At 38.1% G+C, this 18478-nt stretch overlaps 1 protein-coding gene across 1 annotated transcript in view; it reads left to right on the top strand.

Annotated features, from left to right (window-relative positions):
• The first annotated feature begins 5448 nt into the window (after window positions 1–5448).
• The window catches only part of LOC135525069 (protein ANKUB1-like), a 47349-nt gene continuing 34319 nt past the window's right edge, over window positions 5449–18478 (top strand). Inside the window, exons 1-2 of the mRNA XM_064952827.1 lie at window positions 5449–5554; window positions 10780–11000. Of these exons, the coding sequence (XP_064808899.1) occupies window positions 5449–5554; window positions 10780–11000 (327 nt within the window). The remainder of the gene's footprint in view (window positions 5555–10779; window positions 11001–18478) is intronic.

Raw genomic sequence — 18478 nt, 5'->3', positions numbered from 1 at the left:
CTATGACTACACTGGAACTCCAACACTGGAACTCTTCCAAGTGAAGTCAAGCTTTTGGTTGTATTAATTTATTGCAACTGGGGCCCGCCGGTGTAACTGCTAAACTGCTTGCTGACTATACACTGTACTGCAGGATTGTAGTGGGTTTACTAGCGCATTAGTTCTAGTAGCTACTGTATGTTGATTATGACGTTAGCTAATATGGTGACAACGATGTAGACTGTGTGTAGTGGTTATAATATGAAGGTTTGGCTTGGAAAGGTTTGTTCACCTGGTCACAGACAGCTGATGTGTTGTACACTGAAGTTCACAAGCGAAGGGAAAAGGTGAGAGGAGGAGAGTGTGTAGATGTGAGAAGGAATTATACAATGGGCAAAATGATCATGCTGTTTGTATGTGGCTGCTATGAAAGTGAACTGTGTTTGCGTGTGATCAGGGGTGTATCCATTCTGCCAATTCTGTTGAAAAACGTTTCTTAAACGGAAGCAAACGGGGATAAACATACCTGAATTTGTCCAGTAGAAACTCTCGTCTGCACCTATATCAGCTAGATGCAGGCAAGAGTGTCCAAGGCAGCATTGAATCGGTCACTGTCAATCTGTCATTCTCTCGACCTGTGTGCACTGGCTAGGTTGTAGCAACCTCATGATGAGATTTAAGGAAAATAAGAGCATTGTGTATTAGCCTGAACTTAGCGTTGTTACATTGAGCTGGGTGAATGGAATATGAATGATATACGGTATACTGTAATAGACTGTATACTGTAATAGAAATAAGGCCATGCTCATAGTAAAAATAATTGTCCTCCCTCATCTTAAATGCCACCGACCGTCACTGTTGTGGGACTATTATTGATGGCATAAGTAGCTGATTGCTGACCTACACTCTTTTGAGGATATGACTACCCTCGCATTGATCAATTCCCCCACCTACATTCAAAGGTCTTGGGTGAAACCAACCATTATTGATTGAAGAGCTAGGAGCGACAACTGTTTTTCCTTTGTGTGATAGAATCCTGCACAGCTCCCAGCACTCAGAGACAGATAGTTATTTTAAAAGGTCACATGCAAATTAGTTGAGTCCTCTGTAAAACTTTACAACGCAATTGTAAAAGTCTACCAAACAATCATGTGACGGTAACGGAAATTCCTTTGGCAAGCAATTACATCTTTCAGTTAGGCAACAACACATCTTTCAGTTAGACAGCAACACATCTTTCAGTTAGGCAGCAACACATCTTTCAGTTAGGCAACAACACATCTTTCAGTTAGGCAGCAACACATCTTTCAGTTAGGCAGCAACACTTCTTTCAGTTAGACAGCAAAACATCTTTCAGTTAGACAGCAACACTTCTTTCAGTTAGACAGCAACACATCTTTCAGTTAGGCAGCAACACATCTTTCAGTTAGGCAGCAACACATCTTTCAGTTAGGCAGCAACACATCTTTCAGTTAGGCAGCAACACTTCTTTCAGTTAGACAGCAAAACATCTTTCAGTTAGACAGCAACACTTCTTTCAGTTAGACAGCAACACATCTTTCAGTTAGGCAGCAACACATCTTTCAGTTTGGCAGCAACACATCTTTCAGTTTGGCAGCAACACATCTTTCAGTTAGGCAGCAACACATCTTTCAGTTAGACAGCAAAACATCTTTCAGTTAGACAGCAAAACATCTTTCAGTTAGGCAGCAACACATCTTTCAGTTAGTCAGCAACACATCTTTCAGTTAGGCAGCAACACTTCTTTCAGTTAGACAGCAAAACATCTTTCAGTTAGTCAGCAACACATCTTTCAGTTAGACAGCAACACATCTTTCAGTTAGACAGCAACACATCTTTCAGTTAGGCAGCAACACATCTTTCAGTTAGGCAGCAACACATCTTTCAGTTAGGCAGCAACACATCTTTCAGTTAGACAGCAACACTTCTTTCAGTTAGGCAGCAACACATCTTTCAGTTAGACAGCAACACATCTTTCAGTTTGGCAACAACACATCTTTCAGTTTGGCAGCAACACATCTTTCAGTTTGGCAACAACACATCTTTCAGTTAGGCAGCAACACTTCTTTCAGTTAGACAGCAACACTTCTTTCAGTTAGGCAGCAACACTTCTTTCAGTTAGGCAGCAACACATCTTTCAGTTTGGCAGCAACACATCTTTCAGTCAGGCAGCAACACTTCTTTCAGTTAGTCAGCAACACTTATTTCAGTTAGACAACAACACTTCTTTCAGTTAGGCAGCAACACTTCTTTCAGTTAGGCAGCAACACATCTTTCAGTTTGGCAGCAACACATCTTTCAGTGAGGCAACAATTACATCTTTCAGTTAGACAGCAACACTTCTTTCAGTTTGGCAGCAACACATCTTTCAGTTAGGCAGCAACACATCTTTCAGTTAGGCAGCAACACATCTTTCAGTTAGGCAGCAACACTTCTTTCAGTTTGGCAGCATACTGTATTGCAGATTTTCTGAATGGCATGGAGATGATCAATGTTGGTATATTTATTATCTGCATTTGGTCCTAACAAAATTACTTATTGGAGTCCCCCAAAATCTTTATTTACTTTAACCACATGAAAAGGGGCGTTGGATTGTTCTACCATTGAATGATGAACATTTTTTCTGCAAGTGTCTTCTCTTTTTATTTTTTATCTATTTTATTTTTTACAGTTATTTGTCTAGTGGTTTTACTGAGCTCTATTGAACCAGCCACACTGTTCTAACATGAAAGCAAACCCAGACTGGAGCCCAGTTGTAGACAGACCATTCATTATTTTGTGTGTCTTCGCCCCACTTTTCTCCCTGTGTTCACCATTGAATCTTGTGAACTGAAGAAAAAAAAACAATCTCTAATCATTGTTCTATTTGCTGCCTATGTTACCATAGGAACCAAACACAACTCATCCAGATGACCTCTAAATAGAGCACAGTAGTCCCTCCCACAACCATGAAATCCTCAATGGCCTTCTTTAACTCATTGTTACCTCAAGAAAGAGAGTTCACCTGAATAAGAGGATGCCGCGTCTAACTAAATGCTTAAAATAAGCTCATTTGACAAAACAACGTGTATAGAAGCTAAACCTACACAGTGGAAGTACAGCAGACCTGTGCAGAAAATTGTTGTAATTTATAGTTTATTTGAAAATACCAACTTTCCAAATATTAGAGGTCGTCGAATGTAGAAAATCAGCCTAGTGGTTTAGATGGGGGGAGGGGGCAGGTAGCCTATCGGTTTGAGTGTTATGCCAGTAACTGAAAGGACGCTGGTTCGAATACGCGAGCCGACAATGTGAAAAATCTGTCGATTTGTCCTTGTGCAAGGCACTTAACCCTAATTTGCTCCAGGGGCACCGTGTAAAACAACACATTTCACTGCACCTATCCGGTGTACGTGACAATATCTTATTTGTTACATGTGATCGTTTACAGTAGTTACAAAAGCTCTCAGCTCATTGCTATGCAAATATAAAAGCAATTACGAGCTGAAAATAGCATAGTTTGTCTTTGGAACAAGATGAAACGAGATGAAAATAGCATAGTTTGTCTTGGATACAAGATGAAACGAGATGAAAATAGCATAGTTTGTCTTTGAAACAAGATGAAACGAGATAAAAATAGCATAGTTTGTCTTTGGAACAAGATGAAACGAGCTGAAAATAGCATAGTTTGTCTTTGAAACAAGATGAAACGAGATGAAAATAGCATAGTTTGTCTTTGAAACAAGATGAAACGAGATGAAAATAGCATAGTTTGTCTTTGAAACAAGATGAAACGAGATGAAAATAGCATAGTTTGTCTTTGAAACAAGATGAAACGAGATGAAAATAGCATAGTTTGTCTTTGAAACAAGATGAAACGAGATGAAAATAGCATATTTTGTCTGAAAACGAGTCACGTAGTATTCCCCACATGGAAGTTTCTTGTCAGTGTTGGTAGATATCTGGCTATCCAGAATCATAAAAACACATTGACTTCTGCGCATTGTTTCCGTGACGCTATCAACTAATCCATCTATAGCACCAAACTGGAATTGAAGTCATCACACAAGGCTGGTGTATCAATGTCGCACTGTGGCGTGATCTGGTTGTACGAATGGAGATATCTAGTAGGCGTGACTTTGATATGGACCTTCCTTGGGGTGTGTGTGAGTGAATCATGTGAATAATGTGTTCATGTGAATAATCCAAATGATATGTTTTATAGCCCGACTGTAGTCACCTGCTCTGATGTGAATAATCTAAAGGATGTGTTTTAACACCAGACAATGTAAATCTATATGCAGTGGTGGAAAAAGTACCCAAATGTCATAATTGAGTAAAAGTAAAGATACCTTAATAGAAAATAACTCAAGTAAAAGTCACTCAGTAAAATACTACTTGAGTAAAAGTATTTAAATATACTTAATTATCAAAACTATATGTAATTGCTAAAATATACTTAAGTATCAAAAGTAAAGGTATAAATCATTTAAAATTCCTAACATAAATCAAACCAGACGGCACAATTTTCATGTTTTTTAAATCTACGGATATTCGGGGGACACCAACACTAATTCACAATCGAAGTCTTTGTGTTTAGTGAGACCTCCAGATCAGAGGCAGTAGGGATGACCAGGGATTTTTTTCTTGCTAAGTATGTGAATTTGACAATTTTCCTGTTCTGCTAAGCATTCAAAATGCAACGAGTACTTTTAGGTGTCAGGGAAAATGTATGGAGTAAAAAGTCCATCATTTTCTTTAGGAATGTAGTGGAGTAAAAGTTGCCAAAAACACAAATAGTAAAGTGAAGTACAGATACCACAAAAAAACTACTTAAGTAGTACTTTATAGTATTTTTTCTTAAGTACTTTACACCCTATTCCCTATGTAATGCACTACTTTGGACCAGGGATCATTCAGGACTTACTATTTCTGTATCATCACATTGCCTCATGACCCATAGTTTTATGTTTACTATCTCTGTGCTTATCAGTGGGCAAGTAGACATGTTTACTATCTCTGTGCTTATCAGTGGGCAAGTAGACATGTTTACTATCTCTGTGCTTATCAGTGGGCAAGTAGACATGTTTACTATCTCTGTGCTTATCAGTGGGCAAGTAGACATGTTTCTGTGTGTCCTGCAAAGGTATAACTCTTCTCTCTCTCTATCTATCTGTGTGTTCGTGTGTGTTGTCACTTTTTCTCATGAACACAACACCATCCGTCATACCCTTCTCTATGCCCCCCCCGACCTCTTCCCCCTTGCAGAGAGGCTTCCTTAGATCCACCAAACGTCCCAGTCTCCCTTCCCTCCCTGGCACTTCCTTAGACACACCAAATGCCACCCTGTCTCCTTTCTCTCCCTGGCCCTCCCCAGAATGGTCTCCTCAGACAAACCCTAGGTACAAACTTCAACACGACACACACACTGCATTCTTTGGTTAGAGCGGTGGAGAGGGGCATCTTGCCATGAGGGTCTTCATTGCCTTCGATGGTTCCTGTGAGCCTTTTGACGTCTCTCCTGACCAGACCGTGGGGAGCGTAAAACTGATGGTCAAGGTAATTAAACCTCTAAGTACTGTAATGATCTGGTAATATAGCAGTGTTACTCTCCTCTCTCTGTTTGTACACTGAACAGCTATGGGAAAGGAAAGTGATTCTAAGAAGCAATTTGTTCATTTGGCTGGTGTCAAGTAAAGTATGTGACTAGTACTTACAATATGAGACATGGTTATGTGATGGGGTGATAGTACCTACAGTAGGAGACATGGTAATGTGATGGGGCGATAGTACTTAAAGTAGGAGACATGTGATGGGGCGATAGTACTTACAGTAGGAGACATGGTTATGTGATGGGGCGATAGTACTTACAGTAGGAGACATGGTAATGTGATGGGGCGATAGTACTTAAAGTAGGAGACATGTGATGGGGCGATAGTACTTACAGTAGGAGACATGTGATGGGGCGATAGTACTTACAGTAGGAAACATGGTTATGTGATGGGGCGATAGTACTTAAAGTAGGAGACATGTGATGGGGCGATAGTACTTACAGTAGGAGACATGTGATGGGGCGATAGTACTTAAAGTAGGAGACATGGTTATGTGATGGGGCGATAGTACTTACAGTAGGAGACATGTGATGGGGTGATAGTACTTAAAGTAGGAGACATGGTTATGTGATGGGGCGATAGTACTTAAAGTAGGAGACATGTGATGGGGCGATGGTACCTACAGTAGGAGACATGTGATGGGGCGATAGTACTTACAGTAGGAAACATCGTTATGTGATGGGGCGATAGTACTTAAAGTAGGAGACATGTGATGGGGCGATAGTACTTACAGTAGGAGACATGTGATGGGGCGATAGTACTTAAAGTAGGAGACATGGTAATGTGATGGGGCGATAGTACTTACAGTAGGAGACATGTGATGGGGCGATAGTACCTACAGTAGGAGACATGTGATGGGGTGATAGTACTTACAGTAGGAGACATGGTTATGTGATGGGGTGATAGTACTTACAGTAGGAGACATGGTTATGTGATGGGGTGATAGTACTTACAGTAGGAGACATGTGATGGGGCGATAGTACTTACAATAGGAGACATGTGATGGGGCGATAGTACTTAAAGTAGGAGACATGGTTATGTGATGGGGCGATAGTACTTACAGTAGGAGACATGTGATGGGGCGATAGTACTTAAAGTAGGAGACATGTAATGGGGCGATAGTACCTACAGTAGGAGACATGTGATGGGGTGATAGTACTTAAAGTAGGAGACATGGTAATGTGATGGGGCGATAGTACTTACAGTAGGAGACATGTGATGGGGCGATAGTACTTACAGTAGGAGACGTGATGGGGCGATAGTACTTACAGTAGGAGACATGTGATGGGGCGATAGTACTTAAAGTAGGAGACATGTGATGGGGCGATAGTACTTAAAGTAGGAGACATGTGATGGGGCGATAGTACTTACAGTAGGAGACATGTGATGGGGCGATAGTACTTACAGTAGGAGACATGTGATGGGGCGATAGTACTTACAGTAGGAGACATGTGATGGGGCGATAGTACTTACAGTAGGAGACATGTGATGGGGCGATAGTACTTAAAGTAGGAGACATGGTTATGTGATGGGGCGATAGTACTTACAGTAGGAGACATGTGATGGGGCGATAGTACTTAAAGTAGGAGACATGTAATGGGGCGATAGTACCTACAGTAGGAGACATGTGATGGGGTGATAGTACTTACAGTAGGAGACATGGTAATGTGATGGGGCGATAGTACTTACAGTAGGAGACATGTGATGGGGCGATAGTACTTACAGTAGGAGACGTGATGGGGCGATAGTACTTACAGTAGGAGACATGTGATGGGGCGATAGTACTTAAAGTAGGAGACATGGTTATGTGATGGGGCGATAGTACTTAAAGTAGGAGACATGTGATGGGGCGATAGTACCTACAGTAGGAGACATATGATGGGGCGATAGTACTTACAGTAGGAGACATGTGATGGGGCGATAGTACTTACAGTAGGAGACATGGTTATGTGATGTGGCGATAGTACTTAAAGTAGGAGACATGTGATGGGGCGATAGTACTTAAAGTAGGAGACATGGTTATGTGATGGGGCGATAGTACTTAAAGTAGGAGACATGTGATGGGGCGATAGTACTTACAGTAGGAGACATGGTAATGTGATGGGGCGATAGTACTTAAAGTAGGAGACATGTTATGTGATGGGGCGATAGTACTTAAAGTAGAAGACATGGTGATGGGGCGATAGTACTTACAGTAGGAGACATGGTTATGTGATGAGGCGATAGTACTTACAGTAGGAGACATGGTTATGTGATGGGGTGATAGTACTTAAAGTAGGAGTAATGGTTATGTGATGGGGCGATAGTACTTAAAGTAGGAGACATGTGATGGGGCGATAGTACTTACAGTAGGAGACATGGTTATGTGATGGGGCGATAGTACTTACAGTAGGAGACATGGTTATGTGATGGGGTGATAGTACCTACAGTAGGAGACATGTGATGGGGCGATAGTACTTACAGTAGGAGACATGGTTATGTGATGGGGCGATAGTACTTACAGTAGGAGACATGTGATGGGGCGATAGTACTTACAGTAGGAGACATGGTTATGTGATGGGGTGATAGTACTTACAGTAGGAGACATGGTTATGTGATGGGGCGATAGTACTTACAGTAGGAGACATGGTAATGTGATGGGGGCGATAGTACTTAAAGTAGGAGACATGGTTATGTGATGGGGCGATAGTACTTGCAGTAGGAGACATGGTTATGTGATGGGGCGATAGTACTTACAGTAGGAGACATGGTTATGTGATGGGGTGATAGTACCTACAGTAGGAGACATGTGATGGGGCGATAGTACTTACATTTACATTTACATTTAAGTCATTTAGCAGACGATAGTACTTACAGTAGGAGACATGGTTATGTGATGGGGCGATAGTACTTACAGTAGGAGACATGGTTATGTGATGGGGTGATAGTACTTACAGTAGGAGACATGGTAATGTGATGGGGTGATAGTACCTACAATAGGAGACATGGTTATGTGATGGGGTGATAGTACTTACAGTAGGAGACATGTGATGGGGCGATAGTACTTACAGTAGGAGACATGGTTATGTGATGGGGCGATAGTACTTACAGTAGGAGACATGGTTATGTGATGGGGCGATAGTACTTACAGTAGGAGACATGTGATGGGGCGATAGTACTTACAGTAGGAGACATGGTTATGTGATGGGGTGATAGTACTTACAGTAGGAGACATGGTTATGTGATGGGGCGATAGTACTTACAGTAGGAGACATGGTTATGTGATGGGGCGATAGTACTTACAGTAGGAGACATGGTTATGTGATGGGGCGATAGTACTTACAGTAGGAGACATGGTAATGTGATGGGGCGATAGTACTTAAAGTAGGAGACATGGTTATGTGATGGGGCGATAGTACTTGCAGTAGGAGACATGGTTATGTGATGGGGCGATAGTACTTACAGTAGGAGACATGGTTATGTGATGGGGTGATAGTACCTACAGTAGGAGACATGTGATGGGGCGATAGTACTTACATTTACATTTACATTTAAGTCATTTAGCAGACGATAGTACTTACAGTAGGAGACATGGTTATGTGATGGGGCGATAGTACTTACAGTAGGAGACATGGTTATGTGATGGGGTGATAGTACTTACAGTAGGAGACATGGTAATGTGATGGGGTGATAGTACCTACAATAGGAGACATGGTTATGTGATGGGGTGATAGTACTTACAGTAGGAGACATGTGATGGGGCGATAGTACTTACAGTAGGAGACATGGTTATGTGATGGGGCGATAGTACTTACAGTAGGAGACATGGTTATGTGATGGGGCGATAGTACTTACAGTAGGAGACATGTGATGGGGCGATAGTACTTACAGTAGGAGACATGGTAATGTGATGGGGTGATAGTACTTACAATAGGAGACATGGTTATGTGATGGGGTGATAGTACTTACAGTAGGAGACATGGTAATGTGATGGGGTGATAGTACTTAAAGTAGGAGACATGTGATGGGGCGATAGTACTTACAGTAGGAGACATGGTTATGTGATGGGGCGATAGTACTTACAGTAGGAGACATGTGATGGGGCGATAGTACTTACAGTAGGAGACATGGTTATGTGATGGGGCGATAGTACTTGCAGTAGGAGACATGGTTATGTGATGGGGCGATAGTACTTACAGTAGGAGACATGTGATGGGGCGATAGTACTTAAAGTAGGAGACATGGTTATGTGATGGGGCGATAGTACTTAAAGTAGAAGACATGTGATGGGGCGATAGTACTTACAGTAGGAGACATGGTTATGTGATGGGGCGATAGTACTTACAGTAGGAGACATGGTTATGTGATGGGATTGAAAGTATGATAATCAACAATGTTTATGTAGATTTGGTTGTTTATTTTACTATTATAAACTGGGTGGTTCGAGCCCCGAATGCTGATTGGCTGACAGCCGTAGTATTTCACTGGTATGACAAAACATACATTTTTACTGCTTTAATTACATTGGTAACCAGTTTATAATAGCAATAAGGCACCTCGGGCTTTCCAAGTGGCGCAGTGGTTGAAGGCACTGCGTAGTACAAGCTGTGCCACTAGAGATCCTGGTTCAAGTCCAGGCTCTGTCACAGCCGGCCGTGACTGGGAGACCCATGGGGCGGCGCACAATTGGCCCATCCGGGTTAGTGGAGGGTTTGGCCGGCAGGGATGTTCTTGTCCCATCATGCACTAGTGACTCCTGTGGCGGGCCAGGCGCAGTGCACGCAGCAGTGCACGCTGACACGGTCAACACGGCTGGCTTTCAGGTTAAGTGGGCATGGTGTCATGAAGCAGTGTGGCTTGGCTTGGCTGGGTTGTGTTTCGGAGGACGCACGGCTCCTGGCTCTCGCCTCTCCCAAGTCCATATGGGAGTTGTAGCAATGGGACAAGACTGGATACCACTAAATTGGGTTTAAAAAGAAGTCACCTTGGGGGTTTGTGGTATATGGCCAATATACCTCCGCGTTGCGTTGTGCCTAAGAACAGCCCGTGGCCATGGTATATTGGCCACACCTCCTTGGGCCTTATTTCTTAATTGTACACAATTGGACACTTTTACGATTATTGTATGGTAAACATTGACGTCTGTTTGGGTGGAACACCCTCCATAATGGGTGTCTGTGTGGGACACCCTCCATTACGGCTCCATCAGTGTTGAGCCCTCTCACTCTGATTGTATGGGACACTCAATTACGGCTCCTTGTGTTTCCAATCTTCTTCCTCTGGCAGGATTACTTCCACGTGCAACTGTCAGACGACAAGCAGGTGAGGCACTTCCTGGAGCTGAGCTATGCTGGTGCCATCCTTCGGGACAGCTGGGTCCTGACAGACGTTGGCATCACCCCTAGCAGTGCCATCTGCTGCCTGCTGAAGGTACCAGCCGAACACCTAGCTGTTTCTACCTGTGCTTGAAAATGCATATCAAAGTGAGCTGGCTATTGCTTGAAACAGCTTCATACTATCATTAACATAAAGTGTTTCAGATATAGTGTGGTGATATATAGTATGGTGATATATAGTGTGGTGATATATTGTGTGGTGATATAGTATGGTGATAGATAGTGTGGTGATATATAGTATGGTGATTTATAGTGTGGTGATATATATTATGGTGACATATAGTGTGGTGATATATATTATGGTGACATATAGTGTGGTGATATATAGTGTGGTGATATATTGTGTGGTGACATATAGTGTGGTGATATATTGTGTGGTGATATATAGTATGGTGACATATAGTGTGGTGATATATAGTATGGTGACATATAGTGTGGTGATATATATTATGGTGACATATAGTGTGGTGATATATATTATGGTGACATATAGTGTGGTGATATATTGTGTGGTGATATATAGTATGGTGACATATAGTGTGGTGATATATAGTATGGTGACATATAGTGTGGTGATATATATTATGGTGACATATAGTGTGGTGATATAGTGTGGTGATATATAGTATGGTGATATATAGTGTGATATAGTATGGTGATATATAGTGTGGTGATATATAGTGTTGTGATATAGTATGGTGATATATAGTGTGGTGATATATAGTGTGGTGATATATTGTGTGGTGATATATAGTATCTTGATATATAGTGTTGTGATATTTAGTGTGGTGATATATATAGTATGGTGATATAGTGTGGTGATATATAGTGTGGTGATATATAATGTGGTGATATATATTGTGGTGATATATAGTGTGGTGATATATAGTGTGGTGATATATAGTATGGTGATTTATAGTTTGTTGATATATAGTGTGGTGATATATAGTGTGGTGATATATAGTATGGTGATTTATAGTATGGTGACATATAGTGTGGTGATATATATTATGGTGACATATAGTGTGGTGATATATAGTGTGGTGATATATTGTGTGGTGATATATAGTATGGTGACATATAGTGTGGTGATATATATTATGGTGACATATAGTGTGGTGATATATATTATGGTGACATATAGTGTGGTGATATATATTATGGTGACATGTAGTGTGGTGATATGTTGTGTGGTGATATATAGTATGGTGACATATAGTGTGGTGATATATAGTATGGTGACATATAGTGTGGTGATATATATTATGGTGACATATAGTGTGGTGATATAGTGTGGTGATATATAGTATGGTGATATATAGTATGGTGATATATAGTGTGATATAGTATGGTGATATATAGTGTGGTGATATATAGTGTTGTGATATAGTATGGTGATATATAGTGTGGTGATATATTGTGTGGTGATATATAGTATGGTGATATATAGTGTTGTGATATTTAGTGTGGTGATATATATAGTATGGTGATATAGTGTGGTGATATATAGTGTGGTGATATATAATGTGGTGATATATAGTGTGGTGATATATAGTGTGGTGATATATAGTGTGGTGATATATAGTATGGTGATTTATAGTTTGTTGATATATAGTGTGGTGATATATAGTGTGGTGATATATAGTATGGTGATTTATAGTTTGTTGATATATAGTGTGGTGATATATAGTATGGTGATATATAGTGTGGTGATATATAGTATGGTGATTTATAGTTTGTTGATATATAGTGTGGTGATATATAGTATGGTGATATATAGTGTGGTGATATATAGTGTGGTGATATATAGTATGATGATATAGTATGGTGATATATAGGTGTGTGATATATAGTGTGGTGATATATAGGGTGGCGATATATAGTATGTTGAAATAGTATGGTGATATACTATGGTGATATATAGTGTGATGGCATAGTGTGGTGATATATAGTGTGGTGATTTATAGTTGGTTGATATATAGTGTGGTGATATATAGTGTGGTGATATATAGTATGGTGATTTATAGTTTGTTGATATATAGTGTGGTGATATATAGTATGGTGATATATAGTGTGGTGATATATAGTGTGGTGATATATAGTATGGTGATATATAGTATGGTGATATATAGTGTTGTGATATATAGTGTGGTGATATATAGTATGTTGAAATAGTATGGTGATATACTATGGTGATATATAGTGTGATGAAATAGTGTGGTGATATATAGTGTGGTGATATAGTATGGTGATATATAGTGTTGTGATATATAGTGTGGTGATATATAGTATGTTGAAATAGTATGGTGATATACTATGGTGATATATAGTGTGATGGCATAGTGTGGTGATATATAGTGTGGTGATATAGTATGGTGATATAGTGTGGTGATATATAGTGTGGTGATATATAGTATGGTGATATATAGTGTGGTGATATATAGTATGGTGATATATAGTATGGTGATATATAGTGTGGTGATATATAGTGTGGTGATATATAGTGTGGTGATATAGTGTGGTGATATATAGCATGGTGATATATAGTATGGTGATATATAGTGTGGTGATATATAGTGTGGTGATATATAGTGTGGTGATATAGTGTGGTGATATATAGCATGGTGATATATAGTATGGTGATATATAGTGTGGTGATATATATAGTATGGTGATATATAGTGTGGTGATATATAGTGTGGTGATATATAGTATGGTGATATTTAGTGTTGTGATATAGTATGGTGATATATAGTGTGGTGATATATAGTGTTGTGATATAGTATGGTGAAATATAGTGTGGTGATATATTGTGTGGTGATATATAGTATGGTGACATATAGTGTGGTGATATATATTATGGTGACATATAGTGTGGTGATATATATTATGGTGACATATAGTGTGGTGATATATTGTGTGGTGATATATAGTATGGTGACATATAGTGTGGTGATATATAGTATGGTGACATATAGTGTGGTGATATATATTATGGTGACATATAGTGTGGTGATATATATTATGGTGACATATAGTGTGGTGATATATTGTGTGGTGATATATAGTATGGTGACATATAGTGTGGTGATATATAGTATGGTGACATATAGTGTGGTGATATATATTATGGTGACATATAGTGTGGTGATATATAGTATGGTGATATATAGTATGGTGATATATAGTGTGATATAGTATGGTGATATATAGTGTGGTGATATATAGTGTTGTGATATAGTATGGTGATATATAGTGTGGTGATATATAGTGTGGTGATATATTGTGTGGTGATATATAGTATGGTGATATATAGTGTTGTGATATTTAGTGTGGTGATATATATAGTATGGTGATATAGTGTGGTGATATATAGTGTGGTGATATATAGTGTGGTGATATATATTATGGTGACATATAGTGTGGTGATATATAGTGTGGTGATATATAGTGTGGTGATATAGTTTGTTGATATATAGTGTGGTGATATATAGTGTGGTGATATATAGTATGGTGATTTATAGTATGGTGACATATAGTGTGGTGATATATATTATGGTGACATATAGTGTGGTGATATATAGTGTGGTGATATATTGTGTGGTGATATATAGTATGGTGACATATAGTGTGGTGATATATATTATGGTGACATATAGTGTGGTGATATATATTATGGTGACATATAGTGTGGTGATATATTGTGTGGTGATATATAGTATGGTGACATATAGTGTGGGGATATATAGTATGGTGACATATAGTGTGGTGATATATATTATGGTGACATATAGTGTGGTGATATAGTGTGGTGATATATAGTATGGTGATATATAGTATGGTGATATATAGTGTGATATAGTATGGTGATATATAGTGTGGTGATATATAGTGTTGTGATATAGTATGGTGATATATAGTGTGGTGATATATAGTGTGGTGATATATATTGTTGTGATATATAGCATGGTGATATATAGCGTGGTGATATATATAGTATGGTGATATAGTGTGGTGATATATAGTGTGGTGATATATAATGTGGTGATATATAGTGTGGTGATATATAGTGTGGTGATATATAGTATGGTGATTTATAGTTTGTTGATATATAGTGTGGTGATAAATAGTGTGGTGATATATAGTATGGTGATTTATAGTTTGTTGATATATAGTGTGGTGATATATAGTATGGTGATATATAGTGTGGTGATATATAGTATGGTGATTTATAGTTTGTTGATATATAGTGTGGTGATATATAGTGTGGTGATATAGTGTGGTGATGTAGTGTGGTGATATATATAGTGTGGTGATATATAGTGTGGTGATATAGTATGGTGATATAGTGTGGTGATATATAGTGTGGTGATATATAGTATAGTGTGGTGATATATAGTATGGTGATATATAGTGTTGTGATATATAGTGTGGTGATATATAGTATGTTGAAATATAGTGTGATGGCATAGTGTGGTGATATATAGTGTGGTGATATATAGTGTGGTGATATATAGTGTGGTGATATAGTGTGGTGATATATAGCATAGTGATATATAGTATGGTGATATATAGTGTGGTGATATATAGTGTGGTGATATAGTGCATGGTGATATATAGTATCGTGATATATATAGTGTGGTGATATATATAGTATGGTGATATATAGTGTGGTGATATATAGTGTGGTGATATATAGTATGGTGATATTTAGTGTTGTGATATAGTATGGTGATATATAGTGTGGTGATATATAGTGTTGTGATATAGTATGGTGAAATATAGTGTGGTGATATATAGTGTTGTGATATAGTATGGTGAAATATAGTATGGTGATATTTAGTGTTGTGATATAGTATGGTGATATATAGTGTGGTGATATATAGTGTTGTGATATAGTATGGTGATAATATATCCCATTTAGCAGACGCTTTTGTCCAAAGCGACTTACAAGTCGGCTGGGGCCACTACTTTTTACATATGGGTGGCCCTAGCGGGAATCGAACCCACGACGCTTGGCGTTGCAAGCGCCATGCTCTACCGACTGAGCCACACAGTCTGGTGATTTAGTGTGGTGATATATAGTGTGGTGATATATAGTATGGTGATTTAGTGTGGTGATATATCGTGTGGTGATATATAGTGTGGTGATATAGTGTGGTGATATATATAGTGTGGTGATATATAGTGTGGTGATATATAGTCTGGTGATTTAGTGTGGTGATATATAGTGTGGTGATACATAGTATGGTGATATTTAGTGTGGTGATATATAGTGTGGTGATATATATAGTGTGGTGATATATATAGTGTGGTGATATATAGTATGGTGATATATAGTGTCGTGATATATAGTATGGTGATATATAGTGTGGTGATATATAGTATGGTGATATAATGTGGTGATATTTAGTGTGGTGATATAGTGTGGTGATATATAGTATGGTGATATAGTGTGGTGATATAGTGTGGTGATATATAGCATGGTGACATATAGTGTGGTGATATATAGTGTGGTGATATATAGTATGGTGATATATATATATATATAGTGTGGTGATATATAGTGTGGTGATATATAGTATGGTGATATCTATAGTGTGGTGATATATAGTGTGGTGATATATAGTATGGTGATATATAGTGTGGTGATATATAGTGTGGTGATATATAGTATGGTGATATATAGTGTGGTGATATATAGTGTGGTGATATATAGTGTGGTGATATATAGTGTGGTGATATATATTGTGGTGATATAGTGTGGTGATATATAGCATGGTGATATATAGTATGGTGATATCTAGTGTGGTTATATATAGTATGGTGATATATAGTATGATGATATATAGTGTTGTGATATATATTGTTGTGATATATAGTATGATGATATATAGTGTGGTGATATATAGTGTGGTGATATATAGTGTGGTGATATATATTATGGTGATTTATAGTATGGTGATATATATAGTATGGTGATATATAGTGTGGTTATATATAGTATGGTGATATATAGTATGATGATATATAGTGTTGTGATCTATAGTGTGGTGATATATAGTGTGGTGATATATAGTATGGTGATATATATAGTATGGTGATATATAGTGTGGTGATATATATAGTATGGTGATATAGTGTGGTGATATATAGTGTGGTGATATATAATGTGGTGATATATAGTGTGGTGATATATAGTGTGGTGATATACAGTATGGTGATTTATAGTTTGTTGATATATAGTGTGGTGATAAATAGTGTGGTGATATATAGTATGGTGATTTATAGTTTGTTGATATATAGTGTGGTGATATATAGTATGGTGATATATAGTGTGGTGATATATAGTATGGTGATTTATAGTTTGTTGATATATAGTGTGGTGATATATAGTGTGGTGATATAGTGTGGTGATGTAGTGTGGTGATATATATAGTGTGTTGATATATAGTGTGGTGATATAGTATGGTGATATAGTGTGGTGATATATAGTGTGGTGATATATAGTATAGTGTGGTGATATATAGTATGGTGATATATAGTGTTGTGATATATAGTGTGGTGATATATAGTATGTTGAAATAGTATGGTGATATATAGTGTGATGGCATAGTGTGGTGATATATAGTGTGGTGATATAGTATGGTGATATAGTGTGGTGATATATAGTGTGGTGATATATAGTATGGTGATATATAGTGTGGTGATATATAGTATGGTGATATATAGTATGGTGATATATAGTGTGGTGATATATAGTGTGGTGATATATAGTGTGGTGATATAGTGTGGTGATATATAGCATAGTGATATATAGTATGGTGATATATAGTGTGGTGATATATAGTGTGGTGATATAGTGTGGTGATATATAGCATGGTGATATATAGTATCGTGATATATATAGTGTGGTGATATATATAGTATGGTGATATATAGTGTGGTGATATATAGTGTGGTGATATATAGTATGGTGATATTTAGTGTTGTGATATAGTATGGTGATATATAGTGTGGTGATATATAGTGTTGTGATATAGTATGGTGAAATATAGTGTGGTGATATATAGTGTTGTGATATAGTATGGTGAAATATAGTGTGGTGATATATTGTGTGGTGATATATAGTATGGTGATATTTAGTGTTGTGATATAGTATGGTGATATATAGTGTGGTGATATATAGTGTTGTGATATAGTATGGTGAAAAATAGTGTGGTGATATATAGTGTGGTGATATAGTGTGGTGATATATAGTGTGTTGATATATAGTCTGGTGATTTAGTGTGGTGATATATAGTGTGGTGATATATAGTATGGTGATTTAGTGTGGTGATATATCGTGTGGTGATATATAGTGTGGTGATATAGTGTGGTGATATATATAGTGTGGTGATATATAGTGTGGTGATATATAGTCTGGTGATTTAGTGTGGTGATATATAGTGTGGTGATACATAGTATGGTGATATTTAGTGTGGTGATATATAGTGTGGTGATATATATAGT

Source organism: Oncorhynchus masou, chromosome 31 (assembly GCF_036934945.1).
Source record: "Oncorhynchus masou masou isolate Uvic2021 chromosome 31, UVic_Omas_1.1, whole genome shotgun sequence".
Taxonomy (NCBI): domain Eukaryota; kingdom Metazoa; phylum Chordata; class Actinopteri; order Salmoniformes; family Salmonidae; genus Oncorhynchus; species Oncorhynchus masou.
This window is presented reverse-complemented; position numbering and strand designations above follow the sequence as displayed.